A 26581-nucleotide genomic window follows, 5' to 3' on the forward strand; every position below is an offset into this window, starting at 1 on the left:
CTCAGTCGACACATGTATCTTATTTTTTCTATAAACGGAGTAATCCCTTTTACAATATTTATATCTGTTGTACTGTACATAATCTTTTGCTTATTTAACCTGACATACATACATATCCATACAAAAGAATTAAAAAAGAAATTCATTCTCAACAGTTACCCCAACAGTTTAATTAATCACTGGAAAAATAAGATAAACAGTAACATAAATAATAATAAAGCAAAGAAGCTAAATACGGATATAAAATATATCAGCTTTCCATATATAAAGGGACTATATGAAGACATCAACAAAGATAAAGCTGGCTCCAAAATATGAAAAATTACAAAATAGATTAAGACCCACAAAACCCAACAGAGAACCAGAGAAAAAAGAAGAAACAAAAAATGTAGTGTATAAGATACTGTGCACCTGCAACACAACTAATTTCTACACAGAAGAGACCAAATAAAAACTAGGCATAAGATTAAAAGAACACATTGCAGACCTCAAATACCATAGACTAAACTCCGTTTTCCACGATCACTGTTTACTTAATGACTGCAACATAGACAAAAATAATATTCAAATCCTATACAAAGAAAGGAATATGTATAACAGAAAATTTAAAGAAAGTGTTTCAATCCTAACCGCCAAAAATTGCATAATAAAAATCTAAGCGTAAAAATAAATGAAAACTGGTTAAAAATATTGTAAAACACACTGTATATATTAATATAGGTTGTGATTATTGCAAGAAATTACATCGTTGTTAACCATCTATAATAACTCTGAAAATATGCAAATTTGTACTATGCCGCAGCACAGAAAATGAGGCCGAAACAGCCATAAGACATTAATGAATTTTTATGTCCTTGTGAAAAATCACTTATTATATTCCGTAATATGAATACAACTATAGTCTACATTTTCTAGATATTGTGATAACTGGATATCATAAAATAAGCAAAAGATTATGTACAGTACAACAGATATAAATATTGTGTGTAAAAGGGATTACTCCGTTTATAGAAAAAATAAGATACATGTGTCAACTGAGTTTAAACCTTGTATGCATGGCAGATCGAATATGATAATGTTGACTGATGAGGGGCTCTATGCCCGAAACGTTGTTATTAGGACAACTTTGTTAATGTTGTTCATGTTTTCCTTTGGAGTGTTTTTTTTTCTCCAATGTATAACTCCAAATGAATAAGCCAGTACAGAAAGGGCATATGGGTTGATACCTTTAAATGTGTGTTTTGCATTCACATTTTCTTAGTATTGAGTCTTTGTTTTATTTGTGTGTGTTTGTATTTCTGTTATCATCATGTTGTTTTACATAATGGTATATTTTATTTGTAATGTATGAATTGGGTATTTTGTAGAGTGTAAAAGGCATGTCATTGGTCTATATTGTGTAGAATCTCTGATGTCACTTTGGGATTCATATATATGATGTCCTGGTGTAAGAAATTTTGCCATATCTTGTGATTGTTGATTGTGTATATTTAAAATGTTTGGCTAGATTCCAGTGCAGAGACATACATTTTCTTGTACCAGAAATTATAAATGTTATCTGCATCACATGTCTTCCTTCTGTGTGTTATTTGAACTGCATATTGGATGTTGTGTATGCTTATTTTGACACAGGGCATGAAGTGTCTTAGGCACTCTTTCTTCTTACTATTTGATTCAGTTTGTTTCATTGTTGTGTGACCAGACAGGACCAAAGAGAAGATCAATAGCCTGTGAGCTGTTTTTCTGTTGGTATGATTGTGCAGTAGGTTTGATATGTAGGTGTCTGTAGAAAATATGTAAGGTTAGTAAATAATTTATTTTGTTGTTTTAATAGTATACTTGTTTTATATCATTTCAATCTATACAACTTAGCTGCTAGTTTTTGTTTGAGAAAGTCAATTATTCCTGTACATGTGTTTTGTGATGTTTGTACTGTGTATTAATTTTCCTGGATGTTTTTCTAACCTCTTTCATTAAGTCTGGAGTTTTGTTTCTAATGTATTGTGTCATCCTGCCTAATTGTTGTCTAATGTTATTTATTTGTGTTTCTAGCCTTCTTTGCCAGGAAAGCTTATGATTTGTCTGTGCTTTAGTTGTGTCTGTCTGTGACTGTAGTAGAGTGCCATGGTATGCAACTACAATAACTACAGCAGAATAGACTAATATATGTATGTAGGCCTAAAAGTATTGACTTTGGCTGAATGTGTGTGTTTTGGTCATATGTGTGTATTTAGGTAACACAGAGTTGTTGTTGTTATTATTATTATATAGCATAACTAGTCATACTCACTGTAAAGCATTACAGTGGGTATAACTAGTTATGCTCACTGTAGTGCTTTCTTTAATAAGTGACTTAAAGTAGCACTATTTAAAGAAACCATTTAAATTTGTTTTGACTTAGAATACTTACAGAAATTTTCCATCTTTATGTCCACTTTCTTCTATATGCTGTTCTGCAGCCAGTCGTGACAGACGGCCATGGAACCAAGGCTGTATTTCATGTAATGTTTTGGTAATTAACAATTTTATATCACTATAGTTTTCAGTCAAACTAGAGTCCAATTTATCCTCCTTTAAAAGAATAAAAGTTGTTACTCTTAATAAAGTTATCTTTTACTAATTAAGTTAATTATATTTTATATCTATAAAATTTTATAATTTTAAATTTATTTGAATTTATAGCTTAATTGAAAATGATCTGTCATATTATCGGGCTTAATAATTAGATGTAAAATAATTTTACTAAAAGTAGGCAGTTACGCTGCCATCTCATGATAATTTTAATAATTATAATAAATTATTTTTAATTTAGAATTTCTAGAAGAAAAGAATTGGCCCACAACTCTTGCTTACCATACAAATGTATTGCAATACGATACTGCAACAGAGCATCTTTATTTAAATATAGGTTTTATGAATTTATTGTTTATGTAGCTATTAATTTTTCAAAACAATAATTATCACTGAAAATTACAAATATTAATTATTATAACAGGTCTCCCAAAGTTCTTTTGGGATCAAATAACAATCCTTAGACAAACATAAATTTATAAATATGAATAAATATGAATTAATAGATCTGAATCTAATAATGATCTTCCCAATTATTCTGACCTAATTTTTGGACAATAAATAGTTACAAACTTTTAACCATAATTATTGAACTTTGTAATTGAAATTTCTTCACAAACATTTATTTTTCATGGTGGATTTCTTTGTAGAAATGTGAAATTCTGATATTCATATTTAAATTTCTAATAGGAATAGGCTTACCATAATATATTTTTCTCAAACCAGGTAAACACACAGTTTTTTTGGCATTTTGGAAATTAAATTAATGTACAGTACAAAATAATCGCAAATACCGACTAGCAATTTGAACACAACTAAGATTGGACATGTGCAACAATGACGTGCCAGTGTAAATTTCAGTGTTGCCAACTCTAATTGAAACAAAATGTCTAAAAACTGAAATAAAATTATCTGGATCTCATAGGCTACATGCTATTATAAATTCTATAAAAAAATAAAACATCTAAATTCATAGGCCACATGCTATAAATTTTGGGGAAAACATCTAGACAACATTAAAAGTACTTAGATCTAGAAACAAAATATTTAATTGACAACAGTGAGTGCAACAGAGAGGATATTTTAATTGCCAAATTGCCATTTTACCCAAGGCTGTATTATTTTTATTTCTTGTATATTCGGCACTTTTAAAATTTTACTAAATAACTGGGACAAAATGACAAACCGGCTGGGATGCAGGGACCGCATCATAAAACTAGGACAGTCCCAGTCAAAGTGGGGCATCTGGTAAGCCTAAATAGAAATCTAAAGATTTATAAATATCTTCTCTTTATAGTGTACAATTTTCTAATTGATTTACACAATTTAAAAACAGAAACAAAAAATTAAAATTAAAAAGTTTTATTTTTCTGTTACTTTTATTTTAGATTAGTTTTTTTCAATTCTGTATAAAGCAGAAATCAACAGACCAATAGTGTAATTGTAAAATTTCTCTAAATTCATTAGACATTAGAACATTAAAAAATGTAATTTATTTAATAAAATAATGATAATTTTCCTAGTAAATCAAAAGCATAAAAATATCAAAAAATGAAATGATGAAGAAAAATTCTAAAACAAGTAAAATTATGATTTACATAACCTTAGATTCCTATCAAAGGTTGAATATCAGAACTCCAAACATGTTTCTAGAAAGACTTAGGTAAAAAAATAAAACTCAATACAGAATATTCCAGATAAATTTCAATATTTTTATCAATTAGACTTTTGTCAATCATTTCTTGAAACAATCTGGAATCCATTTATATCAATAATGAAAACAATACAGTTTTTAAGACCAGCAATTCAGCAATATGGTTGCATCAACTTTGATATATCTTTTGGTTACTATTTATTCTATTAATATGAATAGTTTAATTTATCATTTTATTCATTTGAAAAATTTTCTATCACCTTTTATCAACTTTATCAAAGAATAGAGCAATAGCTTTGAATTATGTCAATGCATGCTGAATATCTTTATTACAAATTAAACTAATAAAATGTTAATAAAAAGCTAAGAGAGCTTATATATATTTATTTGAATTCTTGAAATGTAGTGTAAATATTTTATTAATAGCATATTTACTTACATCCCATCACACAGAATATTATAACAGAATGTTTCTTAAGAGAAACCTTGCCATTTTCTTTCAATTTATATTAAAAAATCTTAGTTGTTTTTTCTTCTTTCAAATTGTATTAAATATTGCTTTATAAAATTCTTATTTCATTAAACAACATTTCAAGCTGATTTATTCAAAACATCTATAATTTAATATAGACATTTTAAATAATAGAGTATGTCATTTATTTGTTTGTTTTCATATTTTCTTCTGAAGAAGAAATGACATTTCTGAAACATTCAATGTAAATTTTCCATTTGTACATTATCCAAAAATTTCTCATTTAATTTATTTTAAAATAAGAAATTATTTTAGAAATTAAAACAAATTAACTACAATAAATAATTAATCAATATTAATCAAAAATAATAAAATTTTTGCTTTACTAGAGCTAACAAATAACTTTTCCTGAAAGTGCACTTTCAAGTTTTATAACTCATCTTTAAAAGAAGAAACATTAAATTTTAGTACAAATAAATATGAAAACTTCAACATATCCTCTAACAGTCTAAATATTAGAATAATAGAAGGATATTGTCTGCTAAGAGGTGACATGAAAGACTAGGCAGATATTTATGCATGTTTAAAGATTTTATTTTTTTAAAATATATTTTGAAGTTTGAATCTTCATTTATACTAGAATTTAATGTTTCTACTTCTAAAGACAAGTTATAAAACTTGAAAGTGATAGATGGATGACCAAGGTGATTAAGATATCAGTATACTGTTCTTGATAGTCTCAGAAATAAATCTGGGCAAGCACACACAAAAACATTTTCATGGACAGATAAGTCAAGCCCCATTCCTCACTATCTCACCACCTCCATTGAGTGCCTATGGACATGGAAAGAAGCCTTCTTAATGCTCATGGGGCAGAAAAGGTAAAAAAACAACTGAAAGATACTGAAGTTGCAAAGTGTATGTATATTTATCATAAACGTAAAAAAAAAACAAATTCTGATTATTCATAAAAGTAATATGAAGTTTAAATTTTGACAATAAAAATCAGACAGTCAAACTGTTTTGACTTACTGAAAAAATAACTTTAAATTATGAACATGTAATTAGGTAGATCTTACTGTCTTGTAGATACCATTCTTATTTTCCAGAAATTGACAAAAGAACATTTTCTTATTGCATCTATACTTACATCAATTCCCCATTCTCGTGCTTTCTGTAGCATAGCTTTTCTAATTTCTTCTTCTGTAACACCCCAATGAGTGAGAGGTAAAACAGAATCGAGAGATTTGTTGCATGGAATTACTGGCTTACATGCTAAACCTTCAACTCCTTCAACTAATTCAACAGGACCTGGAAATCTTTGTCGTGGTACTCCACATAAACCAACTTCTCCAGTTGAGAGTTTTTTTATGCGATAATGAAGAACACTGAAAAAATATTTTAAAAAATTATTTTAATTTTCTGAAATCTGTTTTATTTGTATATGCAGATATTTATTTAAAATTTTACATAATTTTGTTTGTACAGCAATCGTAAAACATTTTTTTAAGTAAATTGGGTGTTTAATATATTTTATGAATATTTAATAAGTTCAAAAAAATTAATACAATGACTTTTACATATTCTAATAAACAAACATTAATGGTTAGATGTTTTATTCTTAATTGACATCATTATTTTAGCCCTCCAAATGGATGATAACAATGAACATTCTTATTAACTGCAATAAATATTTTGATATATGCAAATATTTAAATATTTGTAAATACTTGGACTGAAATTTTTGGTTTTCTTTGAATTTGTATAAAATTATCTTAATTAATTCATTTTGATAATACAATAGAACAAAATTGTCTGAGGTAATGTGGACTAATGGCATGTCGGATAACCGAAAACTCGGATGACCACAACTATTTTAGATTAAAATTATGAATATGAAAGATTTATATGTAATTACTTTTAAATTTATTGACTTTGTAAGCTGGAATATATATATATATATAAGAATAACAATCTTTGCATAATTTATTATACAGCTTAGATGTACAATAATTTTAAGAATAAAAATATATATATTATTGCAGTTAGACTTTAATATGAATATGAATGGTTTGTCTCAGATTGAAGTTAAATGATAAAAGGTAACAGAAACAAATCATTCTGTAGTATACGTTATTGTTTTAAAATTTATTTCATGAATTACGATGTAAGAAAAGTAGTGTTTTCACTTACAGATTTGCCTCAGATAATGCAGAATCTCAGTAAATCGAGACACGGGTAATCAAGGTTCTACTGTATTACCAAATAATTTTGGAAAATTCTATACCATAATTAGACTAATGATATTAATTTAACAATTCATAAATTTGTGAACTATAAAACAGATGTTTCAATATCTGTTAGAGATATAAATTATTATAAATTTATTAATTATTACATTTAATTCTGATAAATTATGTTTTCCTGACTCTAAAAAACACAAATCTGAAACTAAATTTTAAGATTTGTTTAAGAAAATAAAAATTTTTATAATAATATATTTTATTAGGTTTTTTAAACAACATCAAATCAGAATAATAATAAGACTACTGTGAAATGGATGTTTATCACTACTTTCATGCTCTTCTGCATGCACATTTACTAACTACTTGTTTTAAAGCCCCTAATAAGGTCATCTTGAAAACACATTTAAAAAAGAGTTTAAATTAATTGCTCATTACTGACAAAGCCCATTTGAACATGTGATCATTGAACAATGTAGTCAATGGATATTTTTATCCATTATTGGTGTATAACATACCACTTGGACTAATCAATGTCTGTCCAGAGAGGAATCTGAACCCATAATGTCAATAGTTTATTTACAGCTTATAAATTACATAAATTAAATGAAAATAACAAATCAGCAGATATCTGTTATTTTTAAACAACAGATAAATTAATAATAAATAATAAATTTTAACAAGCAAATAATTAAAATATTTAATTAATTTTAAAAATTAAAAAAAATGAATTAAAAAAAATAGAAAAACAATAAAATATAATTTTGTTGAATTATTAGAAGTTTCTCTATTTAAAGAATATTTAAGTTTAAAAAACAAACAAATTAACACAAAGTTAAAATTGTATTACATCATCTGTTATGAGATTTTATTAAAAAAATAATTTTTATATTGTTAATTATTACAAAAAGGCAAAAGGTTTAAAATTTGAGCATAGAGTTTCTAAAAAATTGTAAAAGCTAATAAAAAATAAAATTTTCATTAAGTCTAGTCCCGTTTGAGATATGATACATGATCCCTTTATTTCCCTACTCCTTGATCTTTAACCATCAAAATTTAATAGAACCAATGCCTTGTGTATAGATATAACCCTACCAGATTTCAAAATGTTTGGTTTGTCCAAACCTGAGGCATAATGCAAAATAAATATCAACAAACATACACATAGAATTTTATAAGGATTGTCAGATCAATACTAATAAATTAAAAATTATCTTTAGGGAAAAAAAATGTAAAACAGAAAGTAAAAGAACATTTTGCTATCATTATGCAGAACAACAATGTAAATTTGAATACAGGAATGTTAACAGCAGAATGCTGGGAATTCTTTGTAAACTATACAAGTGGTTTCTCCTAACAAAGTATTGTCGGAATATGAACTGTGTACAATCAAACCTACCAAAGAGGCCTTTCGTGAAGGGCGAAATGCATTTAGTAAGTTTGTTAATATAAATAAAAAAGTTTTTTCTCTGCAAGCTGATTTCCTTCTACCTTTTTAACTTTAATCTTTTTATTCATTGTTTATACAATGTTTTAAAAATTTTTTAAGTTATACAATATCGATAAGTCAGAACTGGAAAAAAAATAGAATTTTTTTGTATATTTTACAAGAAGAATAGAAGGTCTGACTCCATCGTTTTTATAATTATTTTTGCTTTATACGGATTGTTTTTACATTTTTTGGGCTTCTTCAGTGTCAAAACTTCAAAAAATGAAAAAACTGGGAAGGGGTTAAAATCTGACCAATTATCATACTTTTCCTATGTTATAATATTCTGTAACAGCTCAGAAAATAAAATACAAGCAACTAAAAAAATAAAATAAAAATTTTTTAATGAAAGATTTAATGAATTAATACAATAATAAAATACTGAATATATAAATGCAAACATTTATTTATTCATTAATTTTTTATTACATTTTATTGCATTGTTATTGTTTTTTCTCTGCTGACAGACAAAATATTTTAAAAACGCTATAGCAAAAACAAAATTTAATCAAAACTACAATTTCTGTAAAAGCCATTCTTGATATAATATCAATAAATTTAAATTACTGTTTTTTAATTATAATATTTTTACTATCTTAACAATAATAAGATTAGGCCTGTATCATTTGACATAACTTTATGAATATAATATCTAGCTTTTAGCTATGAATACAGATTACAATGCTAATTATCAATTGATAAAAACTATAATACAGGTTTTACATTACATGCCAGAAAATTTATAAATTTATTTAGATATATCCAGTGATGATAATAGAAATTTATTGAATAGTTACAACACTATGTGTGAATAGACAGACTCCCACAGAAATTTCTAAAACATACATATATAAAATAATAACCAAAATCAAAATTATTAGCCGAATGCAAGAACAAACTGCCAGATTATTTTTCACATACTATATAGATCAGAAATGGGAAACCTTTTGAAATGTATGTGCCAAAATTGTCAAACCTATGATGCAAAATTTTTTCATGTGCTAACAAAAATTTTTAGGAGCATATCATTTGGTCTAGTGGCTAAACAACACTATGGGAAAGCTAGAATTGGAAGATTTCTTGCTAAATTAGCAAACCTGCTTGTCAGTCAGTATATCACAGATGTCTTGGAAATAAAATATTTAATTTTCTTATTATTACTAAAACAGTTGATATTGTTTGTTTGTTTATTGCATTTTCATTTAGTATCACTCAATTGAATACAACTTTATTTAGTAAAGTTAATATACACAATTCAGCAAAGATGTTGGATATTTATTTTTTAAGGTGAGCTCTGGGTTTTGTGCTAGAAAAAAGTCATTGGCATGAATGCCAATGATTGTCCACCCCTGATCTAGATTATCAACCAGAAAGAGATTAACTCTGTTACGGGTTGTCCTTTTCTTCTAAAATTTTCTAAATTATTTATGTTAAATTCAAAATTAATTTATAATTATTAATGTTTACATAAGAATGCAGCTTAACTGTCTTTCTTTAAGAGATGTTCAGATATTTAATTAACTAAAAATTAATGTCAATAAAGCATGAAAAATAATCCAGCAATTTAGAGTCTTAAGAGTAGTTCAATATAACAAACAATAAACTCATTGAAATGGAATTGACAAGAGATGAAAATAAAAGATGGAATGGATAAATCCATATAAATACATTTGTTAATAAGAAAATATAATTTGTTTAATTTTTGTAAAAATAAATTGATTTATTGAAGAATAAGATGGATTTTCTCTGAATAAAGTAAAATAAATTTATGTACAGGATGCAGGACTTACAGTTGAACCAACTGCTTCATCCAAAAATTGTAAAAATGGAGACAAAATATTCATTAATCAGTTTTTAGAATGTAACTGCACAACAGAACATAAAAATTTTTTTGAAGCAAACACTTCCTAAGTTCAAAAAATTTCATTAACAAAGATGACTCTCATAGCAAGTAGTATAATTATCTGTAGACAAACTAATGTTCTACTTTCAGTATAATACAGAAAATATATTGTTCAAAATTTGCAATAAAAATTTGCGAAAAATTTTGTCCCGACTATTCTTAAACTATATGTGTAACAACAATGATTTTTGTTTGTAATAAAGCCAATATAATTCCCTTTCAAGTAACAATGGTCATAATAATTACTAAACAGAAAATTCAATTCAAATGCTAATTAAAAATAAAGTTTAAAAGTTGATTCCTCGTTATCTCTGATAAAACAAAAATTCTATTTAGATTCTGTGGTACATATGGAAATAAAATGACTTTGTTGATTAAGCAAAACACCATATAAGAATTTATAAAATATATTATCTTTAGTTTTTTATTTCCATTTAATATATTTATACCAAAATTGGGAGAAGTAAAAATTACATGTTATGAATGTATTACTATTGAACCAAACTCAAATTATTACACGAATCACAAGATATTTTATAAAATATATAATAAAAAAATACAATTTAATCCATATAATTTTTGTTGCATAATGGGTTTTTTTTATGAAAACTTACATTTATACAGTAAATAATTTACATTAAATAATTAGATTTAAAAGCTTTCTTTCACACCTTCCTTTCTTTTTCTGAATTTGAAAAACATTCTATTTGTTAGAATATTTTAATTATGAACAAAAAGATATGCAATTAAAAGAAAAATTATCTAATTAAATAATATTATAAATAATTAATTTACTTTGTTGGAGTTAAAATATACAAAATATAAGTTCAGAAAAAAAGCAATTATTACATTATAAAATATTGTAAATTTAAACATGAAGAAATCCTTAAATTTGAACTATTCAAAGCTTTCTGTCAGAGTTAGAAATGATTTGGAATAGTTTAAATTCAAAATTCTCTGCATGTTTGAGAGAGAGAGAGAGAGATTATTTTATGATGAAATAAATTTTTAGTTTAGGTTTTTCTTCTTGAAGATGAGATGTTACGGCCGAAAAGGCTTGGGAAATTTTTCCCACTTCAACATTCTTGTTATTCAGAGTAACTTTTTCATTGAAACTTAAGAGAATTGTTATCATCCTTACATAATGTAAATATTACATCTCATTAAAAATAAAATTTATATTTTTGCAAACAGGGATATAATTATTTACAGTCTGTTTTAAAAAAACCTCACATTTTTAATACTGTAGCAGTAAGAATAGATTCAAATCAGTTTGAAATTGGTTGTTTCATCACTGTAAAAAAAATTAAAACTGAATAAAGATTATCATGTGATTACTTTAAAAACCAAATTAAAACATAAAAAATATTTCAGTGTATTGATTTAATTGAGATTTTAAGACTTTACTTTAAGCTTACTTTACACATACACACACGCTTTTTTTTTTTAGGTTTAAGATTATTATTTATGATTATTTACATTTTATCTCTTCTTATTCTGATTTATAAAAACATTTACCCTAAGAATTATTTGTTTTTTAAAAATTTATCTTGGTTTAAAAATTTATACATTTGGTAAAATATAAAGACAAATAGATTTTTGAAATAAATAGAAATTTTGAAAATTAATATACTCATTTAAATTCTATTAATTACTTTAAACATGTGTAAAAGTTTAGTATCCATTCAATTAATAAATATCAGTTTTTAAATGCATTAAAAGTTTTAATGATAATGAAACTTTTACCTTTTTTGATAGCACAAGGATAAAACATAATCGGTATTACTTTCCCGTATAAGATACATTCCATCTTGGCATCCTCTGTCCCACAAAATCCACTCAGCAGTCTCACGGGAAATGTTTCCATAATAATAAAGCATAGACTCTACTGGCACAGCAGTTATTGTGGAAGGTGGTGTAATATCCTCACTCATTGTGACCACATCTTGGTAGTCTAATTCTGGTAGGTAAGGGTAACATCCATTGGTACGATAGATGGAATATAATCTATAATATCAAAAATAACCAAAAGATTTCAGTGACAATTAAAAGAATTACTATATAATTCAAATTAAATTATAAATTTATTTTATGATGAATAAACATTAAATTATTTAACTAACAAGTTAAATTTTGAATATTTCATTATAAATGGAAATAAATTTTTAATTAAATTATGCTGTTTATTATTATAATATAAAAGTTACTTGTTATTATTATTATTATTATTATTATTATTTCACTAGAAAATAATTTATTTTCAAGTTTAAATCTATTACCAATGAATATGTAGAACATGTATTAAAAGTCTATTGTTATTTAAAATAATAAATGTAATTTCCTAAATATAAAATGTTATTTTCGTTAATGAATTATTTTCAATTAAATTCAAATTATACTGCATCAATCATCAACCTAACTTCCCAACTGCAGTTTTGATATGTGATTTCTAACAAGAATTGAGTTAATAAAAATATTTCAAAAATTTTTTGTAATATATTACTACAGGTATACCTCATCTTATGTCGGTAATTGGTTCCAGGAGAGGCGACATAAGTCGAAAAACGACATAAGTCGAATTTACTTTATTCGACTTTAAATCCGTCCGCCACAAACATTGAAGTCGTAATATCACTAGAAGCGTTAAAAGCACATAAAATCATATTAAAATATGTATATTTACAGTAAATGTTAATATAATCATCATAAATCCTTGAGAACGAAACATGAAAACATCTGTGTTCCTGTGTTGTCGTCTTATTTAGCAGTCTTTAAGTGCTCATTATTGGCGTTTCCTCCATTATTGGCGTTTAGTTACGACGTAAGTCGAAACTATGACTTACGTCGTAACTACACAAGTAAATTAGACTTACGCCTCTCCTGGAACCAATTACTGACGTAAGATGAGGTATACCTGTACTTTTTTGACAAACGAAGTATAATCGGGAATGACGTAACACGAGAGCGACGTAACTCAAAGTATACCTGTATTTGATTTTTTTGATTATTAATAAATCATACATCATATCTTAAAACAAACATTAGTTTTTATATAATTACAAAAGTTATTTATAATTAAATGCCAGAAATGACACTATTCTTTTTATCACTACAGTATTACCAATGACATGTGATTATACTGATCATTAACAAGCATTGATTCTGTTATCAAACATATCTTAAATTTTAAACATAAACTTTAAAAATTGGAACATTGTTAAATGTCTTACAAAAAAATACAAAAGATTTTAAAAGGAAAATAAGCCAGTCTTCAGTCTTTTCAAGAAGAGTGATGCTTTAAATTTTATTACCATCCACATTAGAAAGGAGTCTTTGTAATGATTGAGATTAAAAAACTGGCAATCTTAATTGATGGGAAAGTAACATTCTAGCTAAATTATATGTGAAAGGTACCATAAGTGAAAAAAAAAGTTCTTTTTTATTTACTTTATTTTCTTTATTTACTTATTATTCTTTTTATTTATATATTATTGAAATGATTGTAATACATAATTCATATTGATCAAAAGATAGAAATTCAGGCTCTAGGTTAAACTAATAACAAGCTAAAATTATGCCATTTAATCTAGTAAATCTAGTGTAATTTGGCTTACAAATGGTTTCATCTGTAAAAATTTATTACAGATCATTAAGGTTTTTCTGGAATATGATCAAGAACATTCCAGAAAAACCATTTAAAAATTTAAGTTTTAAGTTCAGATTCATATAATTATTAGAAGTCGTAAATGTAAATCAATTATAACATCTGACTGAATTTTAGTTACGTTCATTGAGCTGCAATTTGAAAAGTTGTAGACCTATAAATTCCCCACTGTCATCTATCTGTCCATCTTTCCTTAATCTTGAGAACAGAATTAGATAGATGAAATCCAAGACCAGATATGGAAACCTTGAGGACAGGAGGCCCCGATTAACTATATATGAACTTCCTGTTTGCATTGGAAGTTATTTTCTTTCAATTCAAAACTTTTCCCCTGAAAGCAGTTAATAGAGAATCATCATGAATCTATTGTTAAAAGAAAAGTATGATGTACAGGGCAAGACACTATTAATTTGAGGTGGATAGTGTATACAGTGGGTGATTGGTTAACGAACAAATCGGATAACAAACACTTTTGCAAAAGATTTTTATGTTCGAACAACAAACACATGTTCAAATGATGAACACCTCACAGAACAAACACAAAAAGAAGTGACATAAAATAATGAATACCAATTGGTCTTCCCTTGTCTTCAGGCAACAATTCAGAATTTTTCATGCACAGGAGACGCCAATATTGATGCTCAACCTAGTATATACTGATTGGATAGTATTCCTTTGAAACTCTCCCATGTAATTCTTCCAACCTTTTATTTTTCTGACAGAAACAATTCTTTTATAGTATTCACGGGACTGTCGGGCGGGTACTTGTTAAGTTTTGCATCTGTTTTTATTTTTGAAAGGTGAGAGTATAATAGCAAAGGTAGAGAGTGAGCAGATGTCTGATGTTGCTGGGCAGTATGGCTTGAACAGGTCTACAGTAGGCCGCAGTTCAATCTTATCTAAGAAAGATACAGTATAATCAAGAAGATTCCAGCAGCTTAAGGAGTAACAAAAATCACATCTGAGAAATAAAGAACATTGAAGAGCTAATAATGGAACCCGAAACGGATCTGACAAAAGAAGAACACCAAGAAACTCAGCTAGATATGTTTCCTTCTGAAAAAGAGGATTAATGTCGATATCTGCTATTAAAGATCTTTTGAAGAAGTGGGAGGATGTCAGAACAATGGTCTTAGAATGGCATCCAAACCAGGTTGAGGTTAATAGGCTTGGGAATCTCTACAATTACAATGCTATTAATTACTTTTGAAAAATCCTGAAGAAGAGAGAAAAGCAATCGACATTAGACAGATTCTTTAACCCCCACAAACAGAAAAACATGACTAATAAAAATACAAGACTGTGCGTATATGTATTTTTATTATGACATATAAATAAACGTAGTAAGAAAGTATATATTTTTATTTTTTGGAGTCTCCAGAACAAATTAATAAAATTCCCATAAAAACCTATGGTAAATCAATAATTGGTTAACAAACAATTCGGATAGTGAACAAAGACTTGGAACGGATTAACCGATATTAATCCATTCCAAGACTTGTTCATTAACCGATCATCCACTGTATTTTAAATTAAATAAATTAAAAATTGCAGCCCGGCATTGTGACAATGTCACAATAAATAATTGCTCGTTTAAACATTATTTATATTTCATGAAACTATTTACTTAACATTTCTGTAACTTCTATATAAACATTTATTATTATTAATCAGAATTAATATAAAGAAGTATATTTTAAATGCATATTAAAATTTTTAATATATTTAATTTAAATTTATTATGATGGAAAATGAAATTTTTTATCATTTCTTAACTAAACGAGAACAAATTGTTATAAACAGTGAAAATCTATATAATTATAAAAAAAATTTGCACTTGTCTACCATTAATACTTAAAAAATGTAAAGATCTGACACTTGCCAGAAGACATTCTGCTTGAGAAAATTTCTTTTGAATGTAAAGAATCAGGCAATGTTATATACATTCATTTAAATATTGCCCAGCAATATTTAAATGAATGTATTCTGATCAGAGCTTGATTCAATCCTTTTGATTCCACTGCAATCCAAACCAAACCTTTGCCAGGTGTAAAGATACCACTGGTATAAAATCCATCATTCTATTGATTGTTGAGTGCAATTCAGTAAAGTAAGATTTATCCAAAATACAGAGCATTTCAGAGAACTTTCACAATAATCTTCCATGCTTTTTCTTTGCCAGTGACCTATGCATGTTCATTCTGACAGGATTACCTGCTTCTTTCAATATTTGATATATGTTTTTGTTCTCAAAGCCTCATGGAACCAACTATATAAAGTTTTCAGTTTTAGGGCTACAGATCGAATGGAAATCTTGTTGCTGTCTTCAAAGATCTTCAATCCTTCCAATTTTGTTTTTGCTAGAATTTTCACTTTTTTACTATATCTCTTTATTCTCTGTGGTGGTAAACCAATCCCAAAATGTTGAAGAATGCAATATATAGTCTGTTTTGAAATTCCTTCATTTGCAAAATGATTTATAGTAAACTTTATCCTAATGTTTTATTTAATGTGCAGGAGTTGTACTCTCTTAGGAGTAAAGCATCTGTTGTTGCCATTTTGAAAGAAGCAAAAAATTGAATGCAGAATAATATTCTAGAATGTTATACAGCATTCCATATGCTTTCAAATTATAGCATGTGCAGCATAATTAAAAGTTATTGGCTGTTAGCTAGAGTCTAAGATTTTTTCTTTTTTCAGATTTTTTCTGGACACCAGTAAGCTATAAAAACTCTGTTCAAGAATAATGAAAAATTTTGTAGAATGTATGTTATTTTAAAAATTCTCAGATATTTAAATTTATGATCTTATTATATATGTAACATAATAAATCATTTTATCACACAATAAATGATAAATATGAAAGTACTTGAATAAAAATTTAAAAATAAATTTTATAATTATATATTTATTTTTAAATGTTTACAAATATGCATATTATTATTATTTTTTTTTTATTGAAGCTAATATATTTCTAAAGAAAATTGCAATTACTATAAATATGACAAAAGTACTAGAAGAATAAAAATTTTAGTGTATATATTTAAAGACTTATTTTGCAGTAACATCCAAAAAATAGTAATCATATTTATAGTCTAATCATTACATAAATTATCAGAAATAAGTTTTGCCAACTTTCATATGGCCAACTATGCAAATTGTGTATTAACATTAAATATTCCATGTTTGGAATATATATTAATGTTTTAATTTAAATTTGAAAAACTAAGCCCAAAATTATAAATTAATCAAATAATAACGCCGGATTCATTAGATCATAAGTTGACTAATTAAATATATAGATAAAAAATAATTCGAACAAAGAGTAGGTGATTAAATCACTATCTTGTATTAAATTGAATAATCAGAATTAAATTAATTTAGAATATTCTGAGTGAAAAGATCAATGCAAAATGAGAGACAAAACCACAACTCTTAGTATTATAAATAAACAGGCACCTTTTACCTTATGATATCAGTGAGTATAATTGACTTCTACTGCATCTCACTAGCTTTGTATGTTGCTGTAATAACAATTTAATTATGTTCATTAAAGTGTATCATTATAAGAAATGTGATGGCAATTTATTAGATTTGAGACCATCTTATGATGTTAACAGATTGCTTTTATTAGAATGCCTATTTAACCACTATAGCCTTTCAGTAGTGAGCTGGACGTGATTGACAAAACTCATTAAACATGACAAACAGTTATATTTGACATACTCCTCATTTCAAAGCCTAAAAATAAAAATCAATATTGGAGGTGGGCCTCAATTTTAATTTCACTTGCAATACATTGGGCTAATCATATCATGGCAAACCAAGAAAGTAGGGCAGAGATCAATGGGCTTGCATCATATTAGTGACACAGTGTTAAATCCATTATATGAGAACCAATATATAACCCTAAAATTCCATATTGCCAACTTTACCAAGTCAGAATAAAAAAAATTGCAATTCTTATTTTCAGAATTAATGCTAGGCAACAAAAACCCTCACAGGTTGAAGAAGTTGTACCAACTCACCAATAATTAGAATGTAGACTGTAGATTGCACAAATGTTGGAGTAGAGTGCTGGAAATAGAGCTGAGAAAGAATTCCTTAAAACACTCTGGTTACAGTGTCTGCCAAAAGAGGTGCAGGCCATTCTTGCCATGTTTGAAGACATCCTAGATAAATTACCATAATAACCAACAAAATATACAAAACCAGCAGTACAAGCATGAAGGGAGTACAGTTTGATCCAGAAGACACAAATATGTGAACTACAGGCCAAATTATGGAATTAATGGATTGAATAAAGCATTTCTTATAACTGCAGCCGAAAAACCAAGAATGCCCAAAATCATGTTTGAACAAAATCCAGTGAACACTGTTGATACCACTGTAAATTTGGCATCAAGGCGAAGAGCTGCTGTTCTCCTTTTCAAAAATTCAGGAAATTGCATCATATGGTGCAATGTGACTTCTAGCCAGACACAAAGTTTCCTTTTCATCTGTATGAGAGATGATACATCTAATTGAAGTGATGGTGACATTTGTATGTTGGTTTTTTGCAACACTTACTGCAAAATGGTTTCACTACATTATACTCCATTAATGGTTCAATTACCAAATATTCATTATCAGACAGATAGCTTACATCACCATTCATATTTTCACCTTTCAGTGGCAATTCATATTAGTGAGAATAAGCAAATCAGTCATTAGTGTCGACTTTCAGAAACATTTTCGTCTTTTGGTAAATCTTAAGAACATCTGCTTATGCAAACTGCTAACTAACCACTACTAGCAAACAGAAGCTGACAATTACATACAAATTATAACAAATGCAAAAGTTCAACATATTATTAGCTCCTGGCCAAATATTCTGACTTCTTCCAACCATGGCCAAACAAAGAATGATCTTTACATACATAATTTATTGTATCTTAATCAAGAACCAACCAGTTTTTGTTTTTCCTTGTAAGCTGCACCTTACAATGCTAGTTATTGCCAAAAATGAGTTTCAGTATATGCTAGACCCAGCATCTCTAACTGAGCCAGTCCTTTACACATTGTACTTAAGCACAATGAGACAAATTTCCAGCTGACAGAAGAGACACTGACAATATGTTCACCTAGAACTGTGTAAGACTGCTTTCACCTTTGCAAAGTTTCTAATACTGTCTCACTATGGTAGATAGATTCACATGCTGAACAAAGATAATACCAATCCAAGACATCATGGCAGACAGTATCACTCAAGCATTTTATAGATAATGCATTTCAGTATCTCAAAAATTATCATTACTGATCAAGGCAGACATTTCAATCTCAATTGTTCCAATCTAAGGTGAGACTACTTGGTATCAAGCCTATAAGCATAGCCTTCCAAGGACAAGCAGGCTTATTGTAAACAGACATTAAACCATAAAGTTTGCTCTAAAAGCCCGTTTAATCAAAGCCTTGCTAACAGTGTTCTTAGGACTGCATACAGCAATTAAGTAAGACCAATGCCTCAACTGCCGAATTGGTGAATAGGACATCACTCAGACTGCCAGGAGAGTTTCTTTCCCCCATGTCCACTGATATTAATACAGCATACTGAATTCATATTCCAACTCTAAGATATTGTGTGGAGGAAGGCTGAAGCCTGTACTGACAAGCAGCTGTAATCATAGAAAGCCTTTAATCTGAGACACCCATGAAACCTTTAAAAACAGCAAAAATAATTCAATTACAAATGTTTTTGGTCATTTTTAAAGACCATCTTCAGGTAGAATATAACAGCAAATATAGAATATAACAGATAATTTTCTGAACATAAAATGCTGGTTGGTTTAAATTAAAAATTGGGTTAATGTTACCTATGGTAGCGAACATTGCAGCTCATCTCTGAAACAGTGGAGGGACACATTCTAACCTAACCTAACCTATTCTAATAAATTACCCCTATTCTAATAATTTGGTTGGCAATAATTATGGTAATTTATTAGAATAGGTTAGGTTAGGTTAGAACGTGTGTCCCCACTATTTCAGAGAGGAGCTGCCATGTTCGCTACCATAGGTAACATTAACCAAAAATTGTAATAAAAGAATTAAAAAATTACAAATAAATACTTTTATTAAATTAAATTTGATAAAAGTAGGAGACCTGAGGAAGACTTCTCAAGATGAATCAAAAACATTAATGTAGTACTGAAATTTATCTGATGGAAAACTTCATTTCTTTTAAGGTTATTATTTTTATCTGAAAAATAAATTTTCAGATGAAAATAATAACCTTAAAAGAAAAGAAATAAAAATTTATTTTTATAAATATAAAAAAGTTTTAAGTAAAATAGATTTTTTGTTATAAATAACATATATAAATTTGTAATAATTATGGTAACTAATAAAGATAAACAGGATAATTACCAATAGAAACAACACCTTTAAAAGTCCAGAAGTACTTTAAGGTATACAAATGTTTGTTATTTTAAATTCTGTTCTATTTCATTTCTGTTATATAAATTTACCTAATGAAGGATGTTTAAAATGCCAAAAAATGTCTGTATCCTTTAAAGTATTTCTGGACTTTTAAAGATGTTTATATTATTACATATTTTCATAAACATGGACTTGTTAAAGTAACATATATGCAAAAGCAAAAAGTTAGTTTAAACTATAAATTAAAATTTGATCTAAAAAACAAATTTTAATGTTTAAGTAAAGCAAACATCTTTTAAATATTTTAAAAATAAATATTAATTTAAGAAAGAGCCCAAAAGAAACCTTAGAATATTCGATTAACTGACTTCAAAAAATTAACATATCCTAATATACAAGAAAAAAATTATCATAAAATTTATTGGAAAATCTTATACATTAATATATTCTTCTAAAATACAAGGCTTATTTTACTGTAAACTTCTATACATAAAAAGGTAATTTATTAATTCTTTATAGTTTAATTCAGAGTGTTCCAATTGGCAATGAGTGGACTGCCTTTGTCTGTGATATCAGTGATTGTTCTGTGTTACTGTTATTTGGTAATCGCAGCATTTTCATTAGCATTCTTCCATACCTGCTTTGCCACAGTCCACTTCTGTATGCTTATATGTAGTATATTCAAATTTGAGAAATTTTCTTTTGATACATTTAATGTTTGGTACTATTTACATATGTGAATATATGCTTTCAACAATAAAAATTAGCTATTAAAATGTAAACAAAGATATTAAGATTTATGGATACTGACACTATAACTTGTCCGTACATAAATGGAAACTGATGTTGAATCTTTAATAAAAGGAATACTGCTCAGTGCTCTCATAACATGCTTTCTAGTTACACAGTAATTTACAGTAATTAAGAATTCAAAATGCCTTATTTTTCACATATTTATAAAAAAAATTATTTCTCAATTCTGTGACTTCGATTAAACATACAATTTGGACCCTGAGCTAAATAAGTTAGACCACTCTGCTTTAATTCAATATTTTCTACAAAAATCTTTTTTAAACATTGGTTTGATTTGACAAAATGAATATACGAAGTATCAAACACAAATTCGTGTTAATAACAACCACTTGGCTTTTTTCCACCTTTATTTAGTTGACTTTTGTGTTTGATACTTCGAAGAATAATACAACACGGTTTCACAAAAATCAAAATGAATATACTTATAGCTTATCTGTGCTTAATTCATCTCTATTGGATAATCCAATATCTTTTATCAGTTTATATTTTATCACAACAATTCATCATTAAAAGGAAAAAAATAAAATCTTCCATTCATAAAAAAGAAAATTTTTTTTAATTTTTTGGAACTAAAACCAAAATTCAAGTAAGTCTGTCTCCTTTACAAAATCTATAAAAGACCAGTGTTTTAATAATAGCAAACAAAAGTTGTTTATTTTAAAAATTACTGATGAAATTCCCAAAAATGATAAAAATAGGCATTTTATAATGATAATGAAAAAGTTCATTTATTTCAACAAATAAAAAAGAAGATACATAAATTAAATCATTATAAAGTTATTGATATTCACAAGATTACATTCATCATTACAATATTTGTTGTGCTTTATGGCTTGCAACAGCATAACAAACTGACAAATTTTATTTGAGAAAGAGTAATAAATAATTAATCAATCAACTTTTTCACCCAATGTTAAAGATAAGTTTATTAATTCAATAAATTAACTACAGTTCATCATTGTAAATGAATGAATAATAATGTTCTAATTTTTAATGAAAATACCTGAAACTCAATTTTCTCTGTAAGTTAATAAATAATAAAATTCTCAATAATCAGCAATAAACTCAATTAAAACTACAATAATTTCAAAAAATACACATAAATTAAATTAATTAATTTTATACTGCATAAGACAAAAAACAACAAAATTGAATGTTAATAATGCATTATTAAAATGCATAAATATTGGCAAAATGGCCATATCTCTTGTCTTTCCTTTATAATTAATAAGTGTGATTGTGGTTTACTGAGTCACTGGACCATATGAATGAAATATTTATGCTTAAATCAAAACACATTTGAAAAGCATTCAGTAATTCATTCAGTCACTTTATTTATCATAGTAGTAATAAATTATTGAGTACCAAAGGTTTCTTCACTATTTATTGATAATAGAGATTCCTCTATTATATATACATCAGCTGTTATTTAGTAACAGACATTTGTAAAATACACACATTATTAATCTCTGTTTTACAAGTAAAAATAATTACTTCTTTTAAGTATCCTTTTAATTTTATTATTATTATTATTTAAAAATGTTTATCAAAAGACATACAGAAAACCATTAGCAATGATTTAACTGATTATTTTCTATTTAAAAGTCTACTGAAATCCTCAATCTGCACTTAGTGAGTATTTGATATTCTTTCAATCTTAAAAAGAAGCTTTTAACTAGAGGGAAAGAAAATTCATTTACAATAAAAATTTTTACTAACGATTGAAAATGAAGAAGGAAACTTTGGATAATAAATTTAAACTGTCAACTTCTGGAATATTAATTCAATACATTGCCAGTGGTATGGCTTAATGACTGTCATGCTAAGCCATGTAGTAATAAAAGATTATAGCTATATGCCATGTAATCTTTAGGAAAAATTTCATGATATTAAATAATTTAAATTTCATATCTAGAGGAAAATTTTATAATATATTTTAGCATATATATTTGTAATATAATGTGTATTTATGTATATCTTAAATAAATTATTTAAGGTATAAGTTATTTTCTGCATTTTCAAAATTCATTAATCTTTTTTTTGTGTTGTACAAAATATCTAATTCTATAAAATTTTGAACACGAATAGAAGGTTAAAAATATATATAAAATTAATCAAATATTAAATTGATTAAAATATTATAAAAATACAAGTAAAAATTTAATATTAGCATTGAATCACGCTTTTAAAAATGAAGATCAGTTTAAATTTTGACAACAATTTTAAGTAAAGGATTGTATATTTTCAATTATATTTTTTTATCATTAATTTACAGATAATTATTAAAATAATTTTAAAATGTTTATTGAATACTGGTATTAATCAGAAAAGCTTTATGAACAGGATAAGTCCTCCTGTATAATGATATACACTTTATCTCATTGTATTCGCACTTACTAATTGTATTCGTTAAGAGTTAAGACTGCAAAACCGATATGTGGACAGGGAAGTGCCCCGTAGCATGCTCGGCAACACTGTACATAATGTTCTCATTTGTCCCGTGGGGGCCCCCGGTAGCTTCTTTTTACACTTTCCTATCTCCCTGTGTTTCCTCTTCTACCTAACTTCTTACTTTCCTAATTTCTTTTTTCTGTTTCCTACAGGGTTAAGTCTGTCTTATAACGGATAGCCCTTCTTATCTTTAACATCAAATCAAATCAAATAATTTTAAAAAATTATATAATTTTAAATATATAAAGTATATATTCTTTATATTAACATAGATATATACATATATAATATAATATGTAGATATCATATATGATATGAGAATATATATGGTAATGTTTTGATGAAAATAAACGATACTAATCACTAAACAATTTTGACTTTCCTAATTCCAAAATATCTTACATACAAGATGGAATTTCTGGTACAAAAGTTGTATAATAAATTAAGAAACAAAAATCATGAAGTAGTTTTATGAATGTTTTATTTATCTTTCAAAATAAAAAATCAAAATAGAGTAACATTCCCTGATCTTTTCAGAATAACATAAATATCTACCATTACTGAAAATAAAACTTTTCTAATAATTAACAAAAAAATCTCATTTACCTGTTGAACAACTGATTTAAATAATAATACCCTTTGTATTGAAACTGATCACAGATATTTTATAAACATTCTCTAAAGAACTTTAAGATAGAAATATATTAAAAAAATTAATTAATTCAAATGTCTCTTTAACAATAATTTATTTATTTATTAATAATACCTTAATATTTATTTTAATTCACAGAATGTTAAATTTTGAATATTGTAAGTTTCAATTTAGTTTGAAACTGATAAATTTCTAGAATCCTATGATTTACTTACACTAAATATTTAACTATTACATGATAGCACAGTTTCAATATACATATATTAAATTACATACAAATATAATAAGTATGATATTAATATTAATGTTAACTTACTTGGTAAGTGTATCACTCATCATGTAAATATTTTATAATACAATAAGCATAAAAAATTTTTTTTAATTTTTATGTATAAAATATTCTATTTTCAAAATAATACCATACAGTATATTATTATTTAATGAATAATATACATCATTATTTATTAAATATGGAACCGTATAATCCATGTCGTTATTCGAGAAAAGCAAGTCTGTTATCTGGATAATCACAATGATAAAAGTAATAATATTGAATGTAGATAATAAATAATGAAAATATCAAAGGGCAGCATATAAATTCTTAAAATTTCAATTATCAAAAATGTTTTGTAACCATAATCTATATTTAAATTAATTTAATATTTTTCAGTTTACATTACTTTATAAAATCATATTTTTCATTATATTTTATATTATTTTATACTATATTATTGTTGATTTTTGTAAGAATGTACAATAACTGATATCTATAAATAGAAAAAATGTGTCATTATGTTCATTATACAGGATATTTCAAGTTGTGAATAATCATAATAATAAAATAATTAAAAATTTTTTAAAAATAATCATAATTAAATTGCAAACATCTTAATAAACTTTTCAAAAATTACAAATTAAGAAATTTTAAATGAGAATTTTTCAAAAATAAACAATTTGCATAATGATTATAACAGACTAATAATTTTTCTTAAAATTTTATATTATTTTCTTAGAAATTTTCAGTTATGATTTTTACCTTGAAAATTCTACAATTTACTTTTCAATTTATTTATATCTTTAAAATTTCATATCATTTAATATCTTAAATATTTTAAATGGATTAGTAAAGATTTTTTAAAGCCATATTAAGCTACCAACTGTGGAATGAGATAAAACAGATTAAATTAATCTAGAAATTAAATATAATTTTCTAACAATATAAGTAATAGTCTGTAAACTATTTAAATTACATGTAAAAATTAATTAATAAATAAATAATAATAATTACCATATTTTACAGACTATAAGACACACTTTTTTCTTCGAAAAATTGCCTCCAAAATTCAGGTGCATCTTATAGTCTGTAGCATCTTATAGTCCGTAAAATATGGTATAATATGTCCATAACAGTATATTTGGATTAAATATGATTTTATTTTGAAAATAATGATTTACTGATTATATAGTTAGCATTAAAAAACCTTTTATGTATTTCTACAGTGGGATTGTGAGCATTTTATAAAAAATTTTAAAAAATATATATATCAACATCCTAAAGCCCAATGTACAGTTTACTTAGTTTAAGTTTAAATTATTTTGCTTCCAATTATTCATTATATCATAATAATAGCTTGATTAATTACATCGAGAATTTGGATTAGTATCTTTAATAAAATATAAAATGTTTACATTAACTACATTACAACATGAAAAGAAAAAAAGTCATGTAGATACAGTTTTATAGATAGAATTTAAGATAAAAGTTACATACAGAATATGCATTTTATTACAAAAACAAAATAACATAACAAATATGATTTATTTAACATTATTATTCAAATATATTTGAACATATGAAGCCCTCAGGGATATGTAGTGCTAACCCTCAGAATCATATTTTTGAAATAATTGAATTTGAATGTTTGAAAAAAAATCCAAGAATGAAAAATTCCAAAATGATGATATGGCAGCCACATTCTACGGGCAATGTTCAGAGAGCAAAAAATTAACACGACTATTCGAAAAAGTCTTAAAATTATACGAACATTCAAACTGTTACCTCAGAGATGTGATTCTGAGGATTAGCACTATACATCCCCAAGGGTTTCATATCTGAACATACTAAGCATACACAATACATTTACTTTCTTGTTGGGATACCAGCTATATTCCAATTAGAAAATTCTTGAGAATTCTGTGTCTGCAGGTATATAGAAATACTACCAGTAATTCAAACCAATTATCCAAAATTATGG

General features: G+C 26.3%; 1 protein-coding gene across 5 annotated transcripts in view; it reads right to left on the minus strand.

Annotated features, from left to right (window-relative positions):
- Positions 1-26581, minus strand: part of LOC136984541 (tyrosine-protein kinase Shark-like) — a 90091-nt gene that overhangs the window by 48501 nt on the left and 15009 nt on the right. For 3 of the 5 annotated variants that reach the window (XR_010882207.1, XM_067281566.1, XM_067281567.1), the window contains exons 2-4: positions 12079-12339; positions 5848-6085; positions 2411-2571 (exon numbers count right to left, since the gene is read on the minus strand). Coding sequence is in view for 4 of the 5 variants with exons in the window: in XM_067281566.1 (XP_067137667.1) it covers positions 2411-2571; positions 5848-6085; positions 12079-12339 (660 nt within the window). In the remaining variant the exon portion in view is untranslated. Of the gene's footprint in view, positions 1-2410; positions 2572-5847; positions 6086-12078; positions 12340-24642; positions 24744-25006; positions 25041-26581 lie in introns of those variants that run through there. The other 2 variants (XM_067281569.1, XM_067281568.1) reach the window with 2 other exon arrangements.

This window comes from Centruroides vittatus, unplaced genomic scaffold (genome assembly GCF_030686945.1).
Source record: "Centruroides vittatus isolate TY-2023 unplaced genomic scaffold, ASM3068694v2 contig_922, whole genome shotgun sequence".
Classification (NCBI taxonomy): Eukaryota; Metazoa; Arthropoda; class Arachnida; order Scorpiones; family Buthidae; genus Centruroides; species Centruroides vittatus.